The sequence below is a fragment of the Elgaria multicarinata genome, chromosome 6 (genome assembly GCF_023053635.1).
Source record: "Elgaria multicarinata webbii isolate HBS135686 ecotype San Diego chromosome 6, rElgMul1.1.pri, whole genome shotgun sequence".
NCBI lineage: Eukaryota > Metazoa > Chordata > Lepidosauria > Squamata > Anguidae > Elgaria > Elgaria multicarinata.
The window spans coordinates 62,691,942-62,719,930 of NC_086176.1; the positions used below are offsets into that span (position 1 = coordinate 62,691,942).

Below are 27,989 nucleotides of genomic sequence, written 5' to 3' on the forward strand. Positions count from 1 at the left end.
CAGCGCCTTGAGGCATTAAGGAGAGGGGCTCTCTTACCAGAGGAAACTTTCTAATCTTATTACACTGAAAAATTAAATGAATTAGTCTGTCAGATATGTGCTGCATTTTTCCTCCCTCTTTTGCTAATTTTCACAGATGACAGATTAATCAAAGGCACTCCCATCCAAACCATGGCTACGTGGGAAGTTGCGCAAGAAGAACTCAACTGAATTTTTGACCTAGCAAAAAATGTAAGGACGTAAAATTTTCAGACTCAGTTAACACAACACTTTTCTTAACGGTGGTTTTAGAACTCCACTGTGGAGCTGTTACACCACCGTTGAGAAAGGTGTTGTTTGGAGGGAAAACTCTTCCCACAGTTTAAAAAACAAACAAAAAACCTCTACCCTGAATGTCCGGAGGGCTCCGTGGAGTTTCCTGTTGAGTTGAGTGGCCATAGAGTTCCCTGGCTAGAGTGGCAAAAGGAGAGAGTGCCTCTCTAAGAGAGCTGCTGGGATTGTGTTTTTTTCCCCAGCAATGGCTGATGGGATACAATTGGGAGGACTGGAGGAGGAGAGAGGACAGAGGAACTGTCAATCAAACGCTGTGCTGACTTTTACTCCACTCCACAGGAGGCCACACCCATGTTGTGTGGTGAGTACCCCCTACAAACTCTACTGTTGAGTGGAGTTTTCCCATGAGTAGAGAAAAGTGTTGTGTGAAGTGAGCCATAGAGTAGAACTAGCTTTGATGTGTATCAGATCTTGTGATTGGTGTTTATCTTATAAGGATGTTAAATACATGCTTACATGTATTTAAATTTAAAATGTTTTAAATTTTGTATATTTGTTTTTAATGTTCCATGTTTCAATCTTTGCAAACAACACAGAGAGCTTTGGCTATGGGGTGGTATATAAATGTAATAAATAATATTAATAATAATAACAGCAACAACAACAATTAAGTCCATACAAGAACAAGTAACATTCATCCTAACTAGGTAACAATGGCCTATGGCAGATTCCCACATCGAGAAACCAGTGTGGCTTTGCTAGGATGGAAGAGACGAGGGAGGAAAAACACAAAACCTAGCCTGCTCTCTTCTAGTTTAAGAAATCAGAGCTTGACAAGAGCTGATGTTTTGTTAGGGAATCATAATGTTGACCTACAGTGTGTATTTGTGGAGAGCAACAGACCAGCAACATCCCCTTTCCACTCCAGTATACTTGAGCTCCCTCTTTTCACCTTCCGGTAGTTAGCCTGTATACTAGCCTCATTTGTCAAGGAAGTCCCAGTGGCATTGAGGCGTACATATAAACTCTCAGTAGCTAAAGGGCTGTTCACACAACATGCTAACCCACATTCAATGGTTGAGTAAGGATTTTGAAATGTGGGTTGTTTGTTGAACAATGGGTAAGTGTGTTGTCTGAATGCACCATGTTTTCCACAGGGTGGGTTATTGTGTCATCTGAAAGCAGCCAGGCTGGCTTGTTAACAATGCAGTGTGGCTTTTAACCACCCTGAACAACCCAAAAAACAAACCATGAGTTCTCAAGGCAGCTTGTTCAAGAAAATAAGCCACACCGCATGGTTAACAAATCACCCTGGCTGCACTTAGCAACACCACAGAGTATGGGTTAACGTGTTGTGTGAACAGCCCCATGAGTCTCTCTACCATTAGTAGATAATCTTGGCTTGCTTGCTCCCAACTCCCAGCATACACTCTACAACTAGGCATATGATAATGCGACAAGATAAATGCAAAAATCTGAACTTGATCTGATAGGCCAGACAACTGCTTAAGGTCACTTTCAGCCACATCATCAAAAATGCCCTGTACTGGAAACATACACGCACAATCTTTTGACAAAGACAGGATGCCTGATTATGACAGAGCCAATGACCCATCAAGTCTTTTCCAACTGTGATTCGGTGTCGTGTGCAATTTTTACAGAAGGAAAAAAATACCCTCTAAACATTTCATTTGCTGCTGCTCCTCTAAATCTCCTGAGTCAAAAATATAAGCTCTGTAATGCAAAGGAGTCTACTTGCAATTTTAAACTACAACTTCGGATTGATAAATTCAATTATTTTAGCTCCACCAATTTGTTCAGCACAGACTCAACTGAGCTCCTAAGAGTCTCATCGCCAGATTACTGCTGTTCTTCTGGAAAGAAACTTAAGAATGAGTTATGGCACTGCTGTTTAACCAAGCTAGGACTCCTGGGAAACAAAGTTAAAAAAACCTTCCATTATAAGGCCTAACACTACAAAAAGTGAAATATGATTCATGCACCGTAACGTTCAGCCCATTATTTTTTGAAAAATATAATGGAAACAAGAATATTATTTCTTCAAACCTCCCCATGGAAAGAAGATCAAAGTGAGATTATAGAGAGTGTAGTGAATTTAAACTCGCCTATACCTTGGATAGTCCGAGGATGGTTGGCATTATCAAAGTTGCAGATCTTTTCCCATTTATCTTGCACAGCTTCTGGCGTCATTGGATGGTTCTTCTGTCTAACAATGGCCCCCCGGGAACATTCCCACCGTACTAAACAAATCGCAATAAATGAGATATTAATCAACAATTCAAAACAGTAGTCATTTAGAAACTGCAGGATTACTGGGTGCCATTGCACTCCAAATGTGGCACTCAATCCACATTTACCAACAATAATGCTGCTAATGAGGTCTAAATGTAGCTAAACAAGCATTTCAATTCCTTCTATATACTTCAGTAAAACTATGAAGGTCCATTACTCTTAATATGAAATGAGTGAAATTTACATTCTATTTTATTGCATTACTATTGCATTTTGTGTCAAATTCAGACTCTTCTGAAGTACTAGAAGAGATGTACAAGAAGACTTACATTTTCCAATCCATCCAGCTCCGACCTATGGTATAAAATTTTAAAAGTCAATATAACTTTAAAAAGCAAGTAATAACTGAAAAGAATGGCATTGCTAACCATACTGGAGAAAACAATTTATCTGACTTCAACAGGAATGACATGATGGCCCAGTTCCGATTATCATATTTCAGCTTAATATGACAAGATATACACAAACCTTTTGCTTATACGTACAGTCTTTCTTGCTCCTCCCTTCGTGGCATGAGCAATCAAAGCAGTGGATAATTAGCCACTGTTCTCATCTCATCTGAATCTGCAAACTATGGTTACCAGTTTTGGAACAAGCCAGGATGTCAACCCACGGTTTGAAGTTTAATATCTCAACTTGCTCAAGCTGCTAACTATAGTTTCCATTTCTCCTCCCACCTGGATTTGTTTTGTTTTCTCTTGAGTCAGTCAAACATTCTGTGGGCATTGAGCATGCTTGGTTCTCATTGGGCTGTTCTGGGGCTCTTAAGATGGTTTTCTAAAGATTTTTCTGTACTTCTGTAAACCTTGGGGGTTATTGAGTTCAGGCTGATAGCTCCTTCTTGTGAGTGGCTCTTGCCATCTTCACTACAGCACTCAGAGAATTTAACTGGAATTAGAATATATGGTATAGAATGGTGGCACCATTGGATAGACAATGGCTAGTTTACATGCCCAGAGAGCAAGCCTGCCTTTGTATTAAAAATATTCCCCTCAGGATAAATTGAAGTTCAAAATGAGTCAGGATCCTTTCATAAATATTGTTTTGCACCACTTTGGATTCCCACCACCACCACCACCAGACTTCCAATTTACCAGTCTTATCAAGGCGTATGATGTGTTTACTGATACAGAATTGGGAAATTTTATCAGTAGAAGAGTGAACCAGCATTAACAGATGTGCCTTGTCCAAAATGTAAAAATATTCCTGGATTTTTTTGTATAGTTAAATCCTGTCCGTCTCACTAAGGTGAAGGGATACAAGAACAACACTGCACTTTACACCAGTCTGTTTTAGTTCAAGAAGCCCAACTTTGCATGGCTTAACATTAGCATTCAAACCACGGTTGCATTTTAACAAACTTAGCATGCAACAAAATGCATTTTTAACTTTACCTATTATGCATGCACAAGTTATTGCATTTATTAGAGTTATGGAAATGCTCAAGTGCATACACACAATTGGACAAACACCTGATAAGAGGCAAGGGCAAGTCAGTGTCAGGAAAGGGTAGTCCAAGGCCATTACCTCAAACAGTCCACTATTTTCTTGACAACTTTCATGGCAAAGCCAAAGGACCAGAGGAGCCACATATTCTGGCTTGAAAGCATCCAGCATATCTAGGACAGATGAAGTTTAAAGTAACATATATCATAAATTCAAATACTATGCACTGCAGAGTAGATATAATACATTAAGAAATCAAATACCCAAGCTTAAATAATGTAACTGCAATTGCTCAAATTCATCCCCTGTCTTTCTCCCTTGTTACCTTATCTACTGTCAGTTGTAGACTGTAACCTTCGAGAGAAAACAAACTTCTTGGTTTTTTTGCTTTTGTAATCCAAGGCTGTTACGCACCATATAAATTAACAGCTAGAGAGGTAAAATTTCCAGAAATTTTGGGGCCGTGGAGAAAAACTGGGGGTTTTCCTAGGTTGGGTTTTTTTAAAAAAAAAATTGGGGGGGGAAATGAAAAATAAGCAATACTTTTTTTTTAGTTTTCTTTACAGATCTAAAGTTGAGTTACAACAGTCATTCCCAACCTGGAGCTCTCCAGATATTTTGGATTTCAACTCCCATCAGCCTCAGGCAGCAGAGCCAATGGTCAGGAATATTGGCCACTACAGTCTAAAACATCCAGAGGGCACCAGGTTGGGGAGGGCTGCTTTAGGAACATAACACAGCCTTTCTGGGCCAAAAGTTATTTTATGTATAACTTAGTTTGCTCATTAAATTATTATTATATTTTAAAACTCTTGAAAGTAAATTCCGTTAGTAAATTTCTAATCATTGTTTGAATAGATTGGAACTAAATTAAAAGACTGTTACTGCATCAGAAACACAGGACTCTATAAAACAAAACCCAAACTGTCAAGAATGCACATTTACTGTCAAGAATGCACAATGGTGATTCTACTTGCATTGGTAAACTGTTGGGATTCTAAGCCCTCTCATCAAGATGCGAGATAATAAAGAGATCTGCTGTGTAATCCACAAAGCGTTATTCAATATATAAACATCTCTTCACACCTAATAGGAGTGTTAATGCTAGGAGCTATCCTCTAAGCTTAATTAGCCTAACAAAGCTCTGCAGTTGTCTTTCAACTAAAATGGAGAATTTCCCTGCAATCTAACTAGCATTTTACCTCAGGAAGGGTCTTTTTGGAAAAGCCTCTGGTAAGTAGCTATCCTAAGGGACTGCCTCCCACTTCCTCTCAGCACTGCCCACTTGACCCTGTGGCGGATCCTGGGATCTTTCAACTCCCAAGTCCCCACCCCCTCCAACAGAGGCTGAGTTCCCAAGAAGGAGAAGAGGATCGTGTCTAGGCGTTCTGCATCCTGACCTATAAGCTCCTGGGAAGATTCATCCTTGACTCCTGTAGAATCTCCTCCCCAGCCTGCTGTTTTGGTTGGTATACTTCTGCTCCTACTCCTTTCTTCTTCAGATTCTGAGTCCGATTCAGGCCCCCAAACCCCTTCCCCACACTAGGGCGAACAGGCTTAATCCTGACAGAAACTGAGCATAAAGCCTATGAGTAAAATATGCTTTACATCAATAATCTTAATAAGGAATGAAAGAAATAACTATGCTGGTAATCTTACAGAGAGGAATAAAAAACATTTTCCCCATGGTTTCATTATTTCCAGACTTTTTACATCTCTAGTCTTTCTATAAAAGTGTTCTCATTACATAGTTTTTAGAAATCATTTTGGGAGGACTAAGGGTTACATAACAATATATAAATATTTTTTCTAAAATTGTAAAAGAAATATTTCATAATCCAAAACTGTTCAATTTTTCCATTTGTTTTGGAGAAAAGCAAAAATGATCCCTGGAAACAAATAGAAACGTTAAGTTTTTTTCCTGAATTTTTCCAGGCTTTTTCCAAATCTGGGCAGAAGACAATACATACAAATATGGTCTGATGTAGACAAACTAAATTCTCACTTTGGGAAAATGTGTACTATAGAACACTGTAATGCTAATGGACTCACTCAGTAAATTGCTGCTCCCATAAAAATGCTAAAAATGCCCATTGCATTAGAAATCACCCGTGTGGCATTATAGGAGTCAACAAAAAAAGTCATCAGCCACAGGTTGGCAAGCAACATTTTGGAAAACATACACAGTACATTTCCTCCATAAGCCTAAGCACTTAACAGGTTGTTGTCTACCCCTGCTATACACAAGTAACTATTGGATGAAATCCAGTTGTTTTTCTGCTGATGGAATTGTTTCCGCTAGCAGAACTGGGAAGAGGTTTGTTCTCCCGCCCTACGGCATCCCCTCAAAATCTGTTCTAAAAGGTTGGGGGACTCTCTGGAGCAGATTCTGGGGGGTGAGGGCTGTAGGGGAGGGGGAGAAGAAGAAAGTAATGCTGTGTGAGTGGACTTCTGCTTGCATAACAGCTTCTGCCTACTGACTATAATATTAATGCAGAAATGATGTGATACATTGAGAGAACGTCCAAAGTGTAAGAAAAAAAGATGGCCAAGTAACAGTCCCAACTGCATTTATTTAGGAGAGGGAAGGGAACTGGAATTTCAGGGAGCAGTTGAAATTTCACATGTTCCACGAAAGCTCATATTTCTTCCTAACATTACAAGAAAAGCCATAAACAGTAAGAAATCCATATCTAATTAAACGCATCACAAATGTTGTCTACAACCATTCTGGAGGGGAAACCTCCCATAAGAGTATGTACTGCATTTTCCACTCATTTAAAACCCGTTAATTCTATTTGTGTCAAACCTAAACAGCTTTTACTGTTGTCTTCTAAAGCACCATGTTGCCTATTAAAGTGGCACCATTGGTTCACAAAAAGCACTTCATGCTGCATTTTGTGTGTTCCTCCAAGAGAATTAAAAACTGTGAAATACACACTTGCATAGGGTTATTAAGGGAAACCCTTTCATTTTAAAAAGTAGGACCAGGAGATATTTGGATGCTTACAGTAGCCATCTGGCAGCATTGCTCATTTAAGAATTGGGCTCCGATGCAGTTCCAAATGCAGTTTGGAAAAATATTTGTTTTAGATCTTGCATGCGTGTATAATGTTTCACTTTACTTTAAATAGTCAAGAGCATTCAAGTGAGTATACAAAGACCAACAGTTCCATTAATCGACTACATTGTTTGGATGCGTCTCTTTGAAACCACCTGAGGAACAAAGTGATGTAAGGGAGTCTACTCCAACCTCACAAATGCCATGAGGTGAAACAGAGGTATCTGAACACAGCTAAAGGGAAAGGGTAGAACAGGAGATACTGTGGAAATAGCAGAGTCAAGGAGCTCCAGTGATCCCATATGGAAGCAGGCAGGTACATCATTCACAGGCAAGACAGGTTCAAAAGGAATGGATCCAGGAACAGACTAAGGACAAGCAATTTCTCAGGCTTCTTTCATTGAACATGGGCCTACTAATCCAAACATGCTCAGTGAAAGGAGTATTTAGTCACTCCTCTGTCTGTTTGCTTTAACATAATGTGCTGCTATTGCTTCTAAAAAGCCTCATCCATAACTCACTAAGATAAGATGAGTTTAAGTTACATGGATTTGTTCCCTTTGAAATCTACGAGAATCTAAAATCAGTTCAACTTCAAATTTGTGTGCAGCATCAGATCAAAGGTTTATCTGGTTCCATCTAGCTCAACACACTATTTCTAAGAGTGGCCAGTCTGATGCCCTGGGGAAATTAATCATCATTTCATGATGGAGACAATCATCCTGCTAGTGTAAAATTTCTTGCAATCAAAAGTATATTGACAGAGTCTTGAGGTTTTATTTTCAAATTTCATAGCTAATAGGCATTGATAGACCTATTCTCCACGAATTGTTCTAGTCTTCTCTCTCTCTCTCTCTCTCTCTCTCTCTCTCTTTTTTTTTTTAAAAAAGCTATATTCACTGGAAATCAGCCTGAACAAATTACTTTTTAATATTCTAAGTTCTGTTTCCTAACTGTCACTGCTATTTCAGCAAGATGCTGCTTCTTGCTTCAGGAATGGGGAAAGTCCTTGATCCTACATCATTTTATTTATTTACAATATTTATATACTGCTCCTCATTCAGCATTTCTGAGCGGTGGACAAAATAAAATAAGAATAAAACAGAATAAAAACACATTAAAAGTACATTTTTAAAAGAAACATTTTCCTTTCTTTTCAGTGATTTAATGACCAAATCCAAAGCTCAATCAAAAGCAGAAGAACATTCAGGAGCAGAAAAGTATCACAGCAGTTTCATCATACTAAATCTGCCAGCAATATGCCAGTCATTTGTAAAAGCTGCTTACCCTGAGGCATAACAGTCTGTGTCAGCCTGGACCCTGCAGTGGGAGCAATGGTGTTACAGTGGATGTTGTACTTCCTGCCTTCAATGGCAATTGTGTTCGCAAGGCCCAAAAGACCAAGCTTGGCAGCACTGTAGTTTGCCTGACCAAAGTTGCCATATATTCCAGCAGCTGAGGAAGTCATAATTATTCTTGAAACAAAAAGCAATGAATCCCTGTGTTAAAATTCCATAGCAACAAAAGCTATAAACGATATAAAGAGAATACATCAGTAAAAGCAAGTTAATTGAATCTTATTATGTGGCGGCACATTCCGCTAAAAGCACTAACCTTTTCATGCAGTAGCAAAGCGATTTGCAGATTTACCAGGTAAGAGAGCAACTAGGACATTTAGCAAGGTGTAGAAGTGCCAATAACTGACCAGCAAATAGAAAATAAGTTGTTCCTGATATACTCTCTTATTCTACCTTAGGGTGGATTCACAGAAACTATTGCAGTAGCGGTGATAACGGGACACACTTAGCATGTTACCATCATTGTCAACAACAAATACATGATCATCCTCCCTCTAAGGACAATTAATATGCATGAAATTTCAAATACAATGATTTAGGCCACAATCTTCTGAATGTTAAGTAGTGGTTTCCAGATAACACTAACCCATGGTTTCTTTAACCCATGCTTTATTGAATTCTGGGTTGTTGCGAAATGTGAACCCAGCTGCTCTAACCAAGTATGGCTTGTTAACTACAAACAACCCAGAAAGAAAATCAATGTTTGTTTGTTTGTGAACTCTGGGTTGTTTAAACCATGGGTTGTCATTACATGCAAATACAGGACCAGGGTTTGTTCATGGGCTGTTTCAACGGGCTACAGAGGTGGCGAGCAACAGTGGTAAAAAAATCCAGATACTCTAAATATGTCAGGGATAGTTAAGGCACTGTCATGGGGTCTTATAGGGGTTTTTTTAAGCTAAGATTTAATTAGAAGTAATCTGGAAGGCTTTGGGCCTGTTTGGCCTCTGAAATGTCGGAATCTGTGTGAGTTGATCTCTGTCAGCTATCTCAGATGAGGGAGTTGCCTCTACTCTGCCTTGGCAGAGAAGCTGTCTATGAGAACTTGATAGAGAAATGTTGAGGGTTTGAAGAAGGATCGCCCAGATTGAAGTGTCATCTTGGTAGGCTGAGTAGTGCTGCCCTTTTTGGATACGGGCATTGCTGAAAGGCCAAAAGCCCCTGTCTGTCAAGTGGTCTGGAAGAGGCCTATGGCTCCCTTTATAAACTGGTGCAAAGGTGAGAAATCTTTGCTAGGAACATCTGGTCTGCGTTCCCAGAAAACCTCTATTTGGATCTGAGACTCTGGGGGCACTCTGCACATTCTCCCTCCTAAGTGGAACTTTGGATTACTAAGAACTTGCCATGAAAAGTACTGTGAGGCTATTCATAGGCTTGAACTCTCATTTGCTCTGGATTGTATGTCTTTGTTTGTCATCAGCTCAGTGTACCAGCAGACTGGGCTTAATCTGACTGCTGGACCTCCGTGTGAAAGCAGTGGCATGGAACTCCTTGTGTTTGAGGGTTTACCTTTCCCCATGATCTTGTTTAACCCTTGACCATGTTGCCTAGAGTTATCAATGAATGATCCGAGGTTGGACTAGCTCTCCCAGGGTGGTTTGTTAGGCCTTTCAAGAATTTGCTCCTATGATTTCCTGACAGATCATGCCAGGAATCATCCCCCTCCATTGTCCAGGTTTGGAACCCGTGTATGGATTGGCCTTCCCTTGTGTTCAGAATCGTGGAGATGGAAATGGGGAAACCACGTTGATGGGGATCTCATCATGGTAGTAGTGATTGGCTTTTGACTGTTCTGGAATTTCTTGGAGCCTATAGCTACTGACCATCAGCTATATGATTTTTGAAGTGTGTAGCCATTAAGCTTATGCATTGGGATTTCCTGCAATAAAGAAGTCTCGCTGATTTGGGTGTCCCATGTCAGTTTGCCAGAATGTGTGCTTGCCTGAGAGACCGGGAAACCTGACAACATCCCAGTACTAGAGCACTGCAAAGGGACGGAGCGTGCAAAGGAGAAAAACCACCACCACCACCCAGGGATTGAGAAAACGAACTATAGTTCGTTTGTATATGTGCCAGATAAACCCTGGCTAGGGCAACAATCCATGGGTTAATCATGGATTAAATAAACCATGGGCTAGCATTATGTGCAGACCAGGTCTAATACAGCAAACCTATGCATGTCTACTCAAAAGTAAGTCCCACTGAATTCACTCCCAGGTAAGTATGTATATGGTTGCACCCTTAATGGAGGAGTAAGACACGCTATAACTTTACCTCCAAATAAACATGTTTAGGTCTGTGCTGTTGGTAGTGTTAAAGTAGTCCAACACTCAAATTACTAGAGCACAAAATACTATATCCCCAGTTGTATTTGGGGACAGTTTAGTTAACAAAAGAATACCGGAGTTATCCTAAATGAATGCTAAATAAATGAAGCCTTCTGAAAATGGGGGCAGACAGACGGGACGTATACCAAATATTGTAACTACTCATGCACACGGCAGTGTTTTTCTTAAAAATCCATATCCAATTTAACTGTGACTGACAGTGAACAACGTGGCACCATGTGAAACATCTCTTTTTCTGAAAGCATATTGAAGGAGGAATTTGTTGGAGGTTTGATTTGCCATTTTTAAAGCAATTAGCCTGTTCATAGAGCAAGCATCCTACCAAAGGACATGAGTAAGGGGGTGCAGATGTTTTCGCTTTGGGGCCAGCGGAAAGATCCTTTTAGTGAAAGCCAGCCTCAATCTTTGGCTGACGATTGCCTGGGCTACCAGAAAACACAGGAGTGATATAATTCAGCCAGGTTCAGGATATTTTGAGGCGTGTTTAGAGACTGTTTGAAACAGGCTTTTCATAGTATAGCTTGAGGAATATAGGCAGCTGCTGTAGTGTAGTATTTAAGAGACTGAGCTACAAATAAGGAAGTCCCAGGATCAAATCAAACAAATCCTAACAAGCCAATCTCTCTGATCCATGCCCCCTGCCCCCCGGCCATCTGCAATATGGACGATAAAAATACTTAACAGGCCTATTGTAAGAATTTCAGCTAGATGATGTGAAGTGTTTTGAATACTTAAAAAGGTGCAGCAGCAGCAGCAGCAGCAGCATCTCCAGGACCTGACTTCCGCCAGAGGAAGGGACCTTCAGCGACAAGAAGGACTCTACTCGCAGAAGTCCCTCAACCTTCCCTGTTTCCCCCCCACACACACACACACATATATACCACAGCTCACCCCATTCAGCAGGGTCAGTACGGTACTTTTCTGCTTATTAACTTTGACACAACCTTGGATCCGTATACGGCACATTCAGGAGCAACCAAAGCCATTTACCTTCCGAAATTCTGATTTTTCATATGGTTCCATGCAGCTCGGGTTACCAGGAAGGACCCCTTCAAATGCACTTTGTGAATTGTATCTAGAAAGAATTCAAGCAGTTGAATACCTGCATGTCTTATCAGAACTGTTGTTTTTAAATGGATACTGTTGTTTTTATACTGTTGTTTTTATGTTTTTGATGGTTTTAAATTTTGTATAGTTTTAATGTTTACTGTTTTTAACTTTTGTAAACTGCCCTGAGAGCTTCGGCTATGGGGCGGTATATAAATATAATAAATAAATAAAAATAAATAAATAAATAAATAAATGTCTTGAAGGAGTACAAGCATGCAGAAGTGCAACATGGATATTTCTTTAAACCAATGGGCTTTGCTACTTAATCAACTCACCCCAGTCTTCATTGCTGATCCTAGGGAATGTACGATCCCTCAGTATCCTACATGGAAGCAAAACCATCACGAACTCAATAAGAAGGGTTGTAACATAATGCAACAAAAGAGGAGGGGATCTACATTCAGATTTACTTACCCAGCATTATTGATCAGAATATCTGCAAAATAAACAAAGACAAAATATTAAGATGTATAAATATGCATCTACTCTATTCCAAGGTCTGATATGCATGCTAATGTATGTTACTACTACATTATGGGCAATTAATTTCATGTCTATGTACTATGACATTATTGCATTTAATCTTACAAATCCAGAGGGAGAGCATATCTCAGGAATATAAAATGCTTGCACTTCTGCTGTATGCAAAGATTGGAAACACCGGATATTCGCCCTGATAAAACATCCACTGTGGCTGTCCAGCCAGCTTCTATTCATGGTGCAGCCCAATGACATAGTGAGAGCATCTGTGAGCCTCCTGTTCTTGGTAGGTGACCTCAATCTTGGGGCCACTGACCTCTTTTGGGCCTCTTGGAATGCTGGGAGCCATGTCTCGCAATGGGCTGCGGCACTGCTTATAAGTTTCCGACTCAAAGCCTGGTGGCTTCCTCTTTCAGTGAATGAGTTGAGAGTCTAGGGCATTGTGCTGAGGTCTTTCAGGGTTTTAAGACAAGCACAAACACGTACACACAATTAGCTTCCTTTCCTTGCCTCCTTCACCCAATTGCCTTTGCCTCGCTTTCTGTTTGTAATTTTCCTTGGATGAGTCAGGGTCCACATGCTTCAGGGTTCTCCATTCCAAAGTCTATTTTTGCAACCAGATTCTTCTTGGCTCTGTGGTCCACAAGAATGTCTTAGTGAGCCATTCAGTCCCCCCACATCACCTATATCAGTCTTGGCCTGCATGGGTCTGAAGAACACAAAGTGGTGTTCTCTGAGATGATTACCGCAGCGCTTGATTCCAAAAACTCATAGTGGCCAGGGTAGCCTGTGTGTCCACTGTGAGTGTCTGTGAGGTCCTTTAGGTTCCCCTTCCTGTGAAACAAGGTAAATATACCAGCTAAAACCAACCTGAGTTTCATGATATGTTAACCCAGAAACTTGGGTTATTTATGGGTTAAACAACCCAAACTTAACCCCCCCCCCAAATAGGTTACCTCTTGGTTGTTTAACCTCAAAACAATGCAGACTTTCTGGGTTTGGACATCACAAAATGACCCAGTAACAGGAAGCGATCACTTCCAAATATTACCTTGTGTGTGCATTTTTTTAGTGCAGCTGCTGAATTTTTAACCCACTAAGTAATCCACATAATCTTGAAATCATACCTATTCTCCCGAAAGCATCCAATGCTGTTTGCACAAGCTTCTCACCAGCTTCCACTGAATCTGTGGAAACAAGTTCCAGAGAATAAACAAATAGAAATCAGTAATGACAGACCACTGGGCTTATAAAATAGAGATATCATCGCGGGATGGGAGATGGACACATGAACAATAACCTGAATACAATGCCTAGAGGCCACTTTACAAACAGCACTTTCTTCCCGTGTAAATGATCTTGGCTTTCGCTCAGTGATGCACTGGCAAGAACAATGCAAGGTGAGAGTAAGCAAGCTGATCGCAGATCCAGATAGCAGCAATTCCTGTGAAGGTAGCTACTGCGATCTGAGAATTTCTTCCAGCTATACTCATGATTCCTCAAGATGTTATTCACATAAATATGTACCTCTCGATGGACCGTTTGCCTGAAGAAGAAAACACTGGCTTGGATCCAAAGTGCTCCTTGCCACGTCTATTTGTGCATAGAAGCCAATCTGTCCTCTCCCTTTCCGCAGCCTCAACACATGCAATTGCAGTGAGGTGCCCGGACCCTCAGGAGGGCCTTGGCAGATAGGCACAGTGGACTGCAGTGGGAAGGGGGACAGGAAAGCTTTGCTGGGTGCCCAGTAACCGCATTTGGTTCTTTGGACCTGAGCCACTGCATTCGCACCATCTCTTAGAAGGGAAGATATATGTAATGCCTGCCTCTAAAGGCCTTGGAATGTGGCTTGAATAAAGGAAGAGGAGCACAGAACAGAAGGAGAGTGCAAAATGCCAGTTGGAAAGGGGAAGGCGGCTGGTGGAGGGAAGGGGTGAAGGCAGCAGGACAGCAAAGGAGGAAAGCTGAGAAGGAAATCCAGGGAAACCAGCAGTGTGGTGAAGAAGAGAAAGAAACAAATAAAGCTGCCTGCAGGACTGCTTCTGACATCACAGCTTATGGCTTGCCCATGGTTTGCTGCTGGGCTAACTCTGTTTGACCCAGAAAAAAACCAGTTTCCAGGTTTGCATGTCATGAAACAACTCAAGAACAGGGGCGCTCCTGCGTCGTTAATTAAAAGTCTAAGCAGTCAGCTCTGCTTTCCCCCACCATTTCTTGGTTGAAGAACCTAGGAATTGCTGCCGTGGCATGCGAACCGAGTCACTGAGCTGAAGTACTACCAAGAAACTATTGGGTAGAGAAATTTAAGTAGCACTGAAGTGCTTTGCAAAATAAAGAAGCAGAGGTGTAATTTAAATGCCATGGAGAAAGTACCAGCTCTCGAGATAAGCATTAGGGCAGTGAAATGTGGTCTTCATTGTTTAATGCAACCACAGGCTACAAGGAATACAACTTGATGGGAAATGAACCACATTTACATCACTTCAAAATACTGAGTGGTTCTCAGCCTATCAGCTGGGCTGTTGTATTGTGCAAAGAACAAATTGGATTTTGCTTCCAAGGACAAGATTAGAACCAACTGGTGTGTCCAAACCAAAACGAAATTCCACTAGTGTTGGATACCACTAATCTAGTGACAGTCATTTAAAATGTCAAGGAAACCCCTGATCTGAGATTTTGGCAAAACTGCATAGAATCATGAAGAACAGGAATTGAGACTTCAGTAACCTACTGTCAGTACGCATGCTCCAATAGCAGATTTAGCTGCATACATTTTTTTTTATTTGGGGGGTGGGGAAAAAGAGGAAGGCAAGAAACATACCATAGTTCGCCACTGCTTTTCCACCTTTGGCTCTTATTTCTTCTACAACCTTGTCAGCAGCTGAGGAGCTCTTTCCATGTCCCTTGAAGTCCCCTCCAAGATCATTCACTGTGAAACAACAGAAAAGAGAAATTAGGACCTAGTATTTTTCCTGGTACTTGCAGGTAAAACAGTCATCATTTTCTGTGGTTTCAAGAGATGGCTCAGACGTTAGCACAGTGGTCAGAAACAGGGGAAAGAAGCCAAATTCCACCATCTGCTCTTCCTATGGCTGTGGAGCTGGAACACTAGCAGGAGCATCAATTTGATTGAACCAAAATTTTACTACTCTTACGAAATATTCACAAATATAAACAGCAACGCCAAATACAACAACAGGGCTACCAAAAACAACAACGGAACCAACTTATGTAAAGGGCCTTTGAAACGTGGGTATATAGCAACTCTGCCCTTGAGTGGCCATCATAGGGTCAGCAGTTTGCGCATCAAGACTTTCAACATATAACTCTAAGGTCGAGGTGGGAATCTGACCATCTGACAAACGCTTGCAGGATAAATGGAAGGCTATCTTTTGTCAGTTCCTGTTCTTAAAAAATGACTCACTCAATGATTAAAGGCAACAGCCCTGAAGTTTGTAGGTGTAAACAATGGTTTTGCAAAACCTTGACTTTATATTCCAGGCAGAAATGACCACTTTAGTTTCATCATTGCAATTCAGTGCTTTTGAACTGTAAGAAACATGCACTTTTTATTTTGCATGTTTTCAGCCATAAATCAAGTGCTATCTCCCTAATGCATGGCAAAAATTCAGATGAAGTAATAATAATGCAAAACACTTTATCTAGGAAAGAAGCTCAAAAGGAGCACTTTTAGTATTGCTGCTTATATGAAACAGGATTACCCCCATGTGGCCAAAGAAGAGAATGCAATTTAACATTTGGCTTAGTTGCTAGGGTCATTCATTCCTCTGGGGTGATGAAGTACATTAAAAAAGGTGTCAGAAAAAATATTCTGAGAAATACTCCTGAATGAACAGGGGGGGGTGAACAGAATAAAATTAATTATCTCATAAGGCATCATTACTAATTTAAAGCAATATCGCTATCCCAAATGTGGTTAAACATGGTGGCTTGGTATTTCCTATCAGGGGAGGGTGGTGGTGGGCTGAGGGGAGAGATTGTACAGGTTCGCACTACTGCAGAAATACCAGAAATACCTTACCAGAAATAAGGCTGCAATAAGAAAACAGAGTGGGAACCAAAAACAAGACATGCATGCATGGTAAAGAATTGCAGGAGAGCAAACCGATCTTTGGCTGCTTTGGGCTACTGCTGTTCCCACTGCCAAGGAAACAAACCAGTGTTGACCCTTGCACTTTGTCTTTTTGGCAATGGCAACTGCTGTGACATGGTAATCAGACATCCAAGTGGGCAGACTGCACAGAAGACCTATTACGATCCTTCAGGAAACATTTGCTAATCTTGCATGACTAAGTCTTGCGCTTGGGGAAGGTTAGCTGTACAATCCAGCCAAATCTTTACATCTGAGCCTTTTCTCCACTTGCATGAACAGATGGTAATTGCTCATTTCTTTCAGCAGCCAACCTAACTAGTGGATTTTAGCTTCATGGGGCAAAGCATTTTAAAGGAAACAATATCAACAAATACCCATTTTCTGTCATCTCTGGAATGTGACAATGCAAAACTACCACAACTAACAAATGAAATATATGTAGCAACTACTTGCTATAGATATTTACAGTGTCCCAAGTAAGAGCTTTACAGATGACTTCCAAGATAGCTTATAAAATATTGACGTGGTTATGCATTAACTATATGGAATTATAGACAGGACATGAGGTAATGGCTCAGTTCAAACAACACATTAGTCAACGCAATGTGAAAACTCCACTCAATGGTTGAGTTTTTAAGAGGTACTCCCCACAGAACATGTTCTAACTCCACCATTGTGTGACTGTGGGTTACCGTGGAGTTGAGTAAAATCCATTGCGACATCTGACTGACAGTTCCTCCGCCCTCTCTCCTCCCCGGGTCCTCCTGATGGTATCCAATAAGCCATTGCTGCAAAAAACCCAACCCCAATCCCAGCAGTTCTCCTAGAGCAGCATTTGTTCCTTTTGCTGCTCTTGCCAGGGAACTCTGTAGCCCGTGGGAAAAGTCAACCCAACACAACAGAGAACTCCACAGAGCCCTACACACAACACATTGGTTGTGCAGGAACTCTCCTCTGCACAGCATGGAAATTCAGCGTGGAGTCTTTTCCAAAAATAACTCCACTGTCAGCTGGAGTTTTCCCACCAGACAACACATTTCTCAACGATGGTGTAAAAACTCCACAGTGGAATTCTAAAGCCACTGTTTAGAAACGTGTTGTCTGAACTCCGCCAATAAGAGCAGAACACCAGTTCCTCTGCCGCAAGAGCCAAAGCTTATTCCCTAATGGCTAACAATTGTTTAAAAGCATATCATTTTTAACTAGACTGAAGTGATTGCAAACCTTGTACTAAAGAGCCTTTAAATTCATGAGAACAATAGAAAAAATGAGAACATGACGCCAACTTCAAAACAATGGCTGGGTTCTGACAACACAAATAACCCAAGGGTTGATTGTGAGTTGTTGTTGAACCATGTGTTATCGTGTTGACTAACAAATTATGCCAGACGGACACCACTGGATGTAGCCCAGTACTGTTTCTTTCTGCTTCAGCCTGCCTTGGTCCAGTCCCACATCTCAAACAAAATTAAATATCCATGACTTGTATGTTGAAGTAAGGTCTGATAGTTTTTGGGCAGACTACAGCAGTTTCTTTTCATAAAGTGAAAGTGAAATGTTTGCATTTGGTAGGTAGATTGCAAATATTCACATTTGAGAAACAATAAAATTTGTTCTTCATTGACATAGAAAAGCCTTCTCAATTAATCTGGAAGACGTGGTGATTCTACTTAGACTAACTGCAGGGCTAACATGCTTATATTCAAATTATTTAATATTAACCTTATTTTTAAAAAAAGAGAAACTTGGCATTTACATTAAAAACATACACTTCAAATTAAATTTTTTAAAATCCAATTAAAGTTTCCCCTTAAAATCATAGTTTTAATCCACTCTGCTTCAGCTTTACCGCTACAGAGCCTTTGTTGTTTCCAAATACTTTGAGCATTGCTTACATTAAAAAAGTATGAAAGCTCGTATATCAACTCTCTTTAACCACTTGCAGAACAAAAGTTGTAATGCAAAACAGCTGCTAAATGAAAAAGAACTGCATGCCCCGGTCCTTTCTGCAGAGTTTTTGTTGTAGCTGCTTTCACAATGGCTAAGTTTAAATTGCTTGTTTTGCCCGCTCTCAGAGTCGTTGCAGAGGAAACTGCAACAAAAAAGAACACTGTCTGCAACAAGCAGTTTGCAAAGTGACCTAACGCCTTTGGATCCTAGTCCAAACTTCATAGAAAAGTATGAAGCAGTTGAGGATTGGCCTTTGCCTTATTTACTTCCATCAGCAAAGGGGATGGTTGTTCTAAAACACAGGTGAGAAACCTGTGGCACTCTAGGTGTTGTTGGACTCAAACTCCCATCAGCCCCAGCAAGCATGGCCAGAGGTCAGGGCTGATGTGAGTTAGAGGCCAAAAACCACTGTTCTTTAAAAAAAGAGAAGAAAAAGAAAGTGTAAGCCTATGATAAATGTAAGTTGTCATTCCTGGCTGCATTTCTAGTGAAACTTGCAATTCTGCTACCTAAACATTTGAAAAATATATTCCCCATGCCTTAACTCAGGTCTGCCAACACGATTTATTCGCTCAGTTTTGTCATCTGCTCACACATTCTCTCCTTCCCTTTCAGTTTCTGGTTTAGCACTAACATTAGTTTGCTGTGATATCCAAATGGGCAAAACTATACTTAGCACTTGTCCTCCAAACCAGATTCAGAAATCATGGCATAATCAGGGTTGAATATTGGCAATACATAAAAAACAGTTTTGATGTGCTAAAGTAGACAAAATACTGTTGCAAATCAGCAGCTTGGGATTAGTGGAGTATATAATGCACCGTCCTCAATTCACTCCCAACTACAGCACTCCTAAAACCATATTGCACAATGCAATAACCTTTGTCCATGGAAGCAAGTTGATTGCAAAGCTATCCAAACGAGCTCTTGAAAAACCACAGCCACTCAATCAAGGAGCTTTCCTGCCTTGCGATAAGGACTTTGCTTTTAATTTCCAGGTACTGAATTACAGAAAGCTACACGAATTTCAACACAGGCAGCCAAAAATTGTGCTTACAGTTGCTATGCAATCAGAAGTGGGAGAGAGTATTGCCAACGCCATATGGAGCAAGGAGGGTGTTGATCAGGCCAAACCTAGGCCCATTCACTCAGAAATAAGTCCCATACTGAGTCCAATGGGACATGTTTTCTAGTTAAGTAAGCATGGAATTGCAGTCTTAAGGCTCAAATGTGCAGCTAATGAGAAACAAGTGCCACTGAAAACAACACAACTGAACTCCTAGTGAAGATATTTTAATGGGCTGTAGGGGCTTGACACACACTCTTTGGAGAAAAACCGAGAGCACTTGATCCATAACAACTAATTTTATATTCCAGTTGCCTCAACTTGGTTTATGCTCCCATGTAGCCTTCCCCAACCTGATGCCCTCTGGATATGTTGGACCCCAATTTCCAGCATTTCCCAGCTATGTGTTGGGGTCAAACCTATCTGGAGGGCACCAGGTTGGGGCAAGCTGCTCCAGACCAGTGCACTATAAACCCAGTAAAGCAAATAGGCCTACCATTAGTTCTCACCCTGTTAACTACCCCGTGAGCTAACACCTATGTGGAAATATCTGCACCAAGCAACTGCTCAGTTCCCTTTAATGCATCAGATGAAATAGATGTTGCCTTGTCATGGATGACTATGATTGAAGAACATAATAATCCTATGCATATTTCAGGGGGGAAAGTCCTACAACTCTCGGCATTTCCCAGGATGGAGCATGCTGGGAGTTGTAAAACTTCTTACTGTTTAAACATGCATAGAGTTGCACCCTTAATTTCTGAAGTTCCACAGTGAGGTAGGAGCATGTACATGTGTGTATTCCACAACACTGTCTGCATGATTTTGAGACACACACACTTCTAAAACAGCCCATTGTGTTATCACAGCTGCCTTCGTTTTCAGGAAATATTAATTTGCCCAACAACTAGCTACCACTATAGCTTAGCACTAGGCTACCACCCCAGGAACATATAGAACCTGTGGGCAAGAGGGTGAATGACCAGAATGCCAGCATGATAAAAGGCACAGAATGATTCCTCATGGATGAAGGCCCAGCTACCTTGCCAACTAAAGAAAGTCAGATAAATTTCACTGGAAAAGAAACCCAAGAATGGTTTTGGCATTCAGGTAACAATTTAAAAAATTGCAAAGGTTGGTAGAGCAAGTTGCAGCATTTCAAGTCACTGTTACAAAAAGCAATGGTTGCTGGCAGAAGATCAAAAGTAAAGAACTTACCAACCACAGAAGCTCCTCTTTCAGCAAAAGCCAGCGCATATGCTCTGCCCAGTCCTAGCATGGATTAAAAACAAGAAGGTATTTTATAACCCCGACAGTTTTAAAGCCACACAAAAAATAAAATTCTAGGGAGGGGTGTGTGTGGAAACTCTGCAAAAAGCAACAACCATTCTGAGGTTGCTTCACATACAAAGTCCAGTGGAACCACTTGATATGAGAAATTCAGTAGAAGCTCAGAAACAGACACCCAAAGGAAATGTCACCAGCTTACTTAGTGGTCCCAAGAGAGCCATCACAGAAGAAACTAACTGCTTAGGTCCTTTCATGCACAGATATACAGTACGTGTAGAATTTTACACCACTAAACTTATACAAAGGAAAAGAAATGTATTCAGCTGTAGTTCAATCTTGCATGACGGATGGTAGTCTTGGAAGTTGAAGTTTAACATAAGTGAACATCTTGGAGCACGCCTCTTTCATGAAGGCAGCAATGGAAATGGTTTGAACCCACATTCTTTGCCCTGAAAACAAATGCCCAGAATGCAGCAAGGGTGCATTCTACTCAAGCTATCAAACTTTGAAAAGTATGCCCATCGTCACCTGAAGTAGCAATAAATTTAGAATGCCTTCCTCAGTGTTTAGATATCTACATATCATTCTGCAACAAAGAAAGAACTCTTTCTACCATAGGAACTGCATGTCAGGTTATACAGCATTATTATAAGCAATTCAATTTTGTTTCCTCACACCACCCTCTTTCAATCTTGATCCCATGCCCAATTTAGTTACAAAAGCCATTTTGTGGGAAATCATTAAAAGATACTTGCCAGAAGAATTTAAAATGCAAGGACAGAACTTGAAGTTTTTGATTTCCGTACAAATGAAGTGGTTTCAAAAAAACAAAACACTGAACGAAGCACTCGGCTAAGTAAAAGAGGTTACATACAAATTCAGAGAAGTGTTTTTCACAACAACACACAGTATTCTTTTGTTGTGCTCATTCATGAGATCACTCTTGAGGCTCCTTCCATTCTCCTCAAAACAACTGCTGCAAAGATGGATTGGCAACACAGTGCTTCTATATATAAGGTTTCATAAAAGCATTTAGAAATTAAAAGCACTTATTCAAATTTGACAAGGTCGACTACCAAGTGTCATTATAAAAGGGGATCATTTCAGCTATGTGGAACCCCATCTTCAAACAGAAACTTTCTATGAATAGAATCAATGCCCTGTTTTTTGGTATCATGTGCAATTGGATCCTGGATTTATATGCATCCTGATTATCTCCCGATTTCACATTTATACGCATCATTGGTTATTCCATGGTTTATCTTGTTTAAGGGCATCCAATGAACTGCTAATCTATCTCCCCAGTAAAATTCAACTCCGTTCTTTAAAGAAAATGTGTACACTCACCTTAGGGGATGATTGCCCCTTAAAAGAAAACCTGGCTCTGTTCCTCTGCTTTTAACAGGAGCCCGATACAGGCATGTAACAAGTAATCCCTTTCACATAGCTTATCTCTATGCTGAGACCAATGCCAAACTATACTTTTGACAGCAAATATTTTGGTTTAATGTTAACAGTGCTACTAAATGAATTAAAGGTTTCATGAACAGATGCTTTTATGAATTATATTATATCTTTGATAATAACAACTTACTCTTAGGGAGAATTGCACTTGAACTGCACAAATTCAAGAATCTTGAATTTTGTATTATGAATAGAGTTACTGTATGTATGCACCCTATACATATCTACACAGAAGTCCCATTAAGTTCAATTCTCAGGTGACGGGGGTAGATGACTATAGCCTTAAGCAGAAACCTCAAGATTGGATTACCACAATGCCTTTGTGTGGGGCTGCCCTTAAGGGTGGCTCAAAAGCTGCAAGGTAAAGCAGAATGGAATGGTGAGGTTATTGACTGGGGTGCCTTATCGTTCACATATTACATCTGTGCTAGAGGATTTACACTGGCTGCCAGCCTACCAAGCAGGGTTTAAGGCACTGGTATTAATATACAAAGACCTATACAACTCAGGACCAGGATGCCTCAAGAAACCTCTCCCACTATACAAGCTCCCAGGCCATTCCGATCTTCAGGTGAGGCCCTGTTATCTATGTTACAGTCTAAGGATTTCCAATTGGCGACAACATAGAGATGGGGCTTCTCTGCAGATGCACCTACACTGTGAAATTACCCAAATTACCCTCCCTCTGGCATCAATGCTGGGATGTTTTAAGGTACAATCCAATGCATATTTAGGCAGAAAAGCCCTACAATTGCCAGCATTCCCCAGCCAGTTGTAGGACATTTTTTCTGTTTAAACATGCACAGGATTGTGCCCTTAGGCACTATGGTGTAGTTGCTAAGGTGTTGGACTGGGAGTCGGGAGATCTGGGTCCTAGTCCCCACGCGGCCATGGAAACCCACTGGGTGACTTTGGTCCGGTCAGACTCTCAGCCCAACCGACCTCACAGGGTTGTTGTTGTGAGGATAACATGAAGAGGAGGAGGATTATGTACGCCACCTTGGTTTCCTTGGAGGGAAAAAGGCGGGATATAAATGAAATAATAATAATAATAATAATAATAATAATAATAATAATAATAATAGAAAACGTATCTTTTGTTTTGGTTTTCCTTCAGCCATGAGCTATCTTTATTTATTATTTATTTAGAGTATTTTTATCCCGCACCTATACCAGCCTCATTGTATTATTATGTATGTATGTGTAGATATTATATTTGGCTGTTTTTTAAACAAACGTCTGTATCAGAGAGCTTCACAGTCATTGACAATTTTATTACTAGAACTGTGACGTTTAATCCTACGGAGTTTTTGGTTCTGAACTGGGTAATAAATCTAGATAGTACTTAACCTGGTAGATCAGAAAACACCTTACTTATTCTGAACTATTAACAAGATTCTCTCTCTATTTAGCTTTCTTTCTTTTATTACTTCAATCTAAGTAATCTTTGACTCTCAATGTGGATATATCTATCTAAAATGAAAAAGTATGATAGTAAAGCCATTCAAATAAAAGTGTAAAAAGCTAATCTGATAATTTTGATTCTATTTGCATTCTGGGCACTTAAACTGGTTCAACAAGTAAGTAAGTAGCAGGTACATCCAAAACACACCCTGGGCTCATTATCCATGCGTGCCATCTTCCTTGGGAAATTGCTTCATCCTCGAATATGCAGGAGAGCAGAAAAATTAAAATCTTCACCAAGTACAATCTCAGGGAAACATTGGCAATATTCTAAACTTCAGCCCAGCTGAAGTCAGTAATATTTGCTACATATTTTAAGAATGGAGATTTTCCTAAGATTCTATGTCTTTTCCTAAGATTCTATGTCCATTTTTATAAATAAATGAGAAATAGTCATTTCACGTAACAGAGGATCAAAAGGACCAGATCATTGCATTTTGGCGTCCCATGTTGAAAAGAATGACTCCAGGACATATATAACGTGTGGACTCCACAGTCACAAAACGTAATACCCACCATAGACAGCTTCATTAATTTTATTAATATCCCATCATTCCTCCAAAAGACTCAAGGAGACATACACAGTCATTTCCCCATTTTTATCCTCAAAACATCCCTGTGAGGTGAGCTTCATGGCCGAGTGAGGATTTGAAACTGGGGCTCCCCAATCTTAGTCTGACATTCCAACCACAAGCTTTCTATAAATGCCACAGCAGCTTAAAAGATTATGCATAAGTATTCATATTTGGGTGCAAGATTCTGCTGGGACGGACAATACGAGCTGTTCCTTCCTTGTATCCTCTGCCTGACTGTCCCAGATGCAGCCGGGTGGCCACAGTTGAAAACGAGAAAGAGCTACCAGTGCAATCCTAACACATGCCTACTCATAAGTAAGTCCCACCGAGTTCAAAAGGGACTTACTCCCAGGCATTTACTGCCCCCCACCCCCCATAGTTCGCATGTCCTGATCCTTCAGGAGCACAGCCATCATTTCCTCGCCACCTATCCACACTCGGGCACTCGACCGACAGGGTCCCTGAGAAGCCATCCGTGAGGCAGCGAGGACGCAGCTTACCTCCCCCGGCACCAGTCACAAGCACCACCCTCCCGTCAAACCTCAGCGGAGCGGACATGCTTCTTCAACAACCTAGACAGTCTCAGACACTCCTCCACCAACCCTTCCCAGCGCAAAGGGTAAGTGGAGAAGAAGCCGGGCAAAGGGCGAGGGGAACCGCGCGTGCGCGAGTTGGGTCGCTGCACTCTGGGAATTGTAGTTCATTAACGTTTGCGCTGTGGCTGAGCCAGAAGAGGCTTTTTTTCAGTGGAGGCGGGTGGCTCCTATCTCAGTGGGGCTGCGAATCCACTCCGAGCTTCAGTCAGAAACCTAAAGGAGCTATTCAAGGTGCTGAATCCGGTTTTTGGGGGGTAGAGTTCACCCCTTTGGATAGCTCCTTTAAAGTTCTGACTGAAACCCAGAGTGGATCCACTGCCCCACTGAAATAGGAGCCACCAGCCTTTACAGTTCTTTTCAAAGTAACTCGAGAGTTTATTTCAATTCCTCTCTAATTTCTATTCATATAGAAATCCGTGGAAAGCTCTAGGGTGTCAATGTAGCTATCAATGTGTGCACTGCACTTCCAAACAAAAAGGCATCAGCAAAACAGACGAGCTTGCGCTTACTGACTCGGGCCTTTTTCATGTAAAAAGTGTGTATTCATTTTTTTAAAAGAGCGGGCAGCACTCACTTACATCCCAGTAAACATTTAAAAATGGCTGCACCCACCTGCGCTTAGAAACTGACTATCTAGACATTCATATTGAATCAAGCTTTGCAGAGACTTGCTGTGACAGCAACAACAACAACAAAAAAAAAGTTCTGAAATGTTATTCCAGTCTGTTTATTTCCCCCCTAAAATTCTAGTGATACATATGAGCATAATTTACTGCTTATATGTCAAGAAAATACTTCTTCAGGTTATTTACATCACTGCTACATGAATCAGGCAATGGTAAATATGGCTTTTAGCGTGAGAACAGCACCCTGATCCTAAATAGGATACATGCTTCTGCATACCATTTGCTGGGGAGCAACAGCAGAAGAGGACTATTGTATTATCATGCCCTGTTTGGGGTCTTCCTGAAGTCATTTGATAAGGTTGGCCTCTGTGAGGAGCAAGATGCTGGGGCTCAGCAAATAGCTTAAGGAGCAGCCATGAGACTAGCTCTGTGTCACTTCTCCCACAAAAACGACTTCCCCATCCGCATGACATTAAAGCTGAGATGACATTTGTCCCATTAGAACCATCCTTTGCTCCTTGTCCAATGTTTTTAAATGCCAGAACCAGCTAAATGGAGGAGTGCCTTTTATGGGGACGGTGTAAAAGCCGGAACGGAACGGAACAGGCCGGAACAGCCCCATTATATTAAAAAACCATACCAGAAACAGTGGCATGTGTTAGCAACACTTGAGAACAATATTTTAGGACTAAAACCATACCAATATTATATCACTATTAACCCCAAAACTCCCAAAACGACGTCCGGAACAGAATGGGATGGCCGGAACGGCCACTACTGAACAAGCGATATCAACCAAACTCACCAGTCATGCATACCTCCATGGCAGGGACGCAATAAGACACAAAAGTTGCCCCGAAACCACGTTCAGATACCCGTTCCGGGCAAAAACGCATATTGCGCAAAACGGGCCGTAACGGCAGCTTCCCAATGAGGAAAGTCAACCAAACTCACCAGATGCACATAACTAGGTGGGGCAAATATAGAAAGCTCCAAAAGTTGCCCCGAAACCACGTTCAGATACCCGTTCCGGGCAAAAACGCGTATTGCGCAAAATGGGCCGTAACGGCAGCTTCCCACTGAAGTAAGTGAACCAAACTCACCAGATTCACATAACTAGGTGGGGCAAATATAGAAAGCTCCAAAAGTTGCCCCGAAACCACGTTCAGATACCCGTTCCGGGCAAAAACGCGTATTGCGCAAAACGGGCCGTAACGGCAGCTTCCCAATGAGGTAAGTGAACCAAACTCACCAGATGCACTTGACAAGGTGAGACAAATATAGAAAGCTCCAAAAGGTGCCCCAAAACCACGTTCAGATACCCGTTCCGGGCAAAAACGCGTATTGCGCAAAATGGGCCGTAACGGCAGCTTCCCAATGAGGTAAGTCAACCAAACTCACCAGATGCACATGACAAGGTGGGACAAATATAGAAAGCTCCAAAAGTTGCCCCGAAACCACGTTCAGATACCCGTTCCGGGCAAAAACGCGTATTGCGCAAAACGGGCCATAACGGCAGCTTCCCAATGAGGTAAGTGAACCAAACTCACCAGATGCACATGACAAGGTGGGACAAATATAGAAAGCTCCAAAAGTTGCCCAGAAACCACGTTCAGATACCCATTCTGGGCAAAAACGCGTATTGCACAAAAACGGCCGTAACGGCAGCTTCCCAATGAGGTAAGTGAACCAAACTCACCAGACGCACTTGACAAGGTGGGGCAAATATAGAAAGCTCCAAAAGTTGCCCCGAAACCACGTTCAGATACCCGTTCCGGGCAAAAACCCGTATTGCGCAAAATGGGCCGTAACGGCAGCTTCCCAATGAGGTAAGTGAACCAAACTCACCCGATGCACATGACAAGGTGGGACAAATATAGAAAGCTCCAAAAGTTGCCTCGAAACCACGTTCAGATACCCGTTCCGGGCAAAAACGCGTATTGCGCAAAAACGGCCGTAACGGCAGCTTCCCAATGAGGTAAGTCAACCAAACTCACCAGATGCACATGACAAGGTGGGACAAATATAGAAAGCTCCAAAAGTTGCCCCGAAACCACGTTCAGATACCCATTCCGGGCAAAATATAGAAAGCTCCAAAAGTTGCCCCAAAACCACGTTCAGATACCCGTTCCGGGCAAAAACGCGTCCCACCTATTAATGTGCGTATGGTGAGTTTGGTTGACTTACCTCATTGGGAAGCTGCCGTTACGGCCCGTTTTGCGCAATACGCGTTTTTGCCCGGAACGGGTATCTGAACGTGGTTTTGGGGCAACTTTTGGAGCTTTCTATATTTGTCCCACCTTGTCATGTGCATCTGGTGAGTTTGGCTCACTTATCTCATTGGGAAGCTGCCGTTACGGCCGTTTTTGCACAATACGCGTTTTTGCCCGGAATGGGTATCTGAACGTGGTTTCGGGGCAACTTTTGGAGCTTTCTATATTTGTCCCACCTTGTC

General features: G+C 41.4%; 1 protein-coding gene across 1 annotated transcript in view; it reads right to left on the reverse strand.

Moving 5' to 3' along the window:
* The window catches only part of HSD17B4 (hydroxysteroid 17-beta dehydrogenase 4), a 65,179-nt gene extending 40,246 nt beyond the window's left edge, over positions 1-24,933 (reverse strand). Inside the window, exons 1-11 of the mRNA XM_063129494.1 lie at positions 24,813-24,933; positions 20,738-20,791; positions 15,211-15,318; positions 13,517-13,576; positions 12,324-12,345; positions 12,185-12,231; positions 11,790-11,874; positions 8,381-8,568; positions 4,114-4,205; positions 2,856-2,880; positions 2,406-2,534 (exon numbers count right to left, since the gene is read on the reverse strand). Of these exons, the coding sequence (XP_062985564.1) occupies positions 2,406-2,534; positions 2,856-2,880; positions 4,114-4,205; positions 8,381-8,568; positions 11,790-11,874; positions 12,185-12,231; positions 12,324-12,345; positions 13,517-13,576; positions 15,211-15,318; positions 20,738-20,791; positions 24,813-24,870 (868 nt within the window). The 5' untranslated portion in view covers positions 24,871-24,933. The remainder of the gene's footprint in view (positions 1-2,405; positions 2,535-2,855; positions 2,881-4,113; positions 4,206-8,380; positions 8,569-11,789; positions 11,875-12,184; positions 12,232-12,323; positions 12,346-13,516; positions 13,577-15,210; positions 15,319-20,737; positions 20,792-24,812) is intronic.
* Between the last annotated feature and the right edge of the window lie 3,056 nt (positions 24,934-27,989).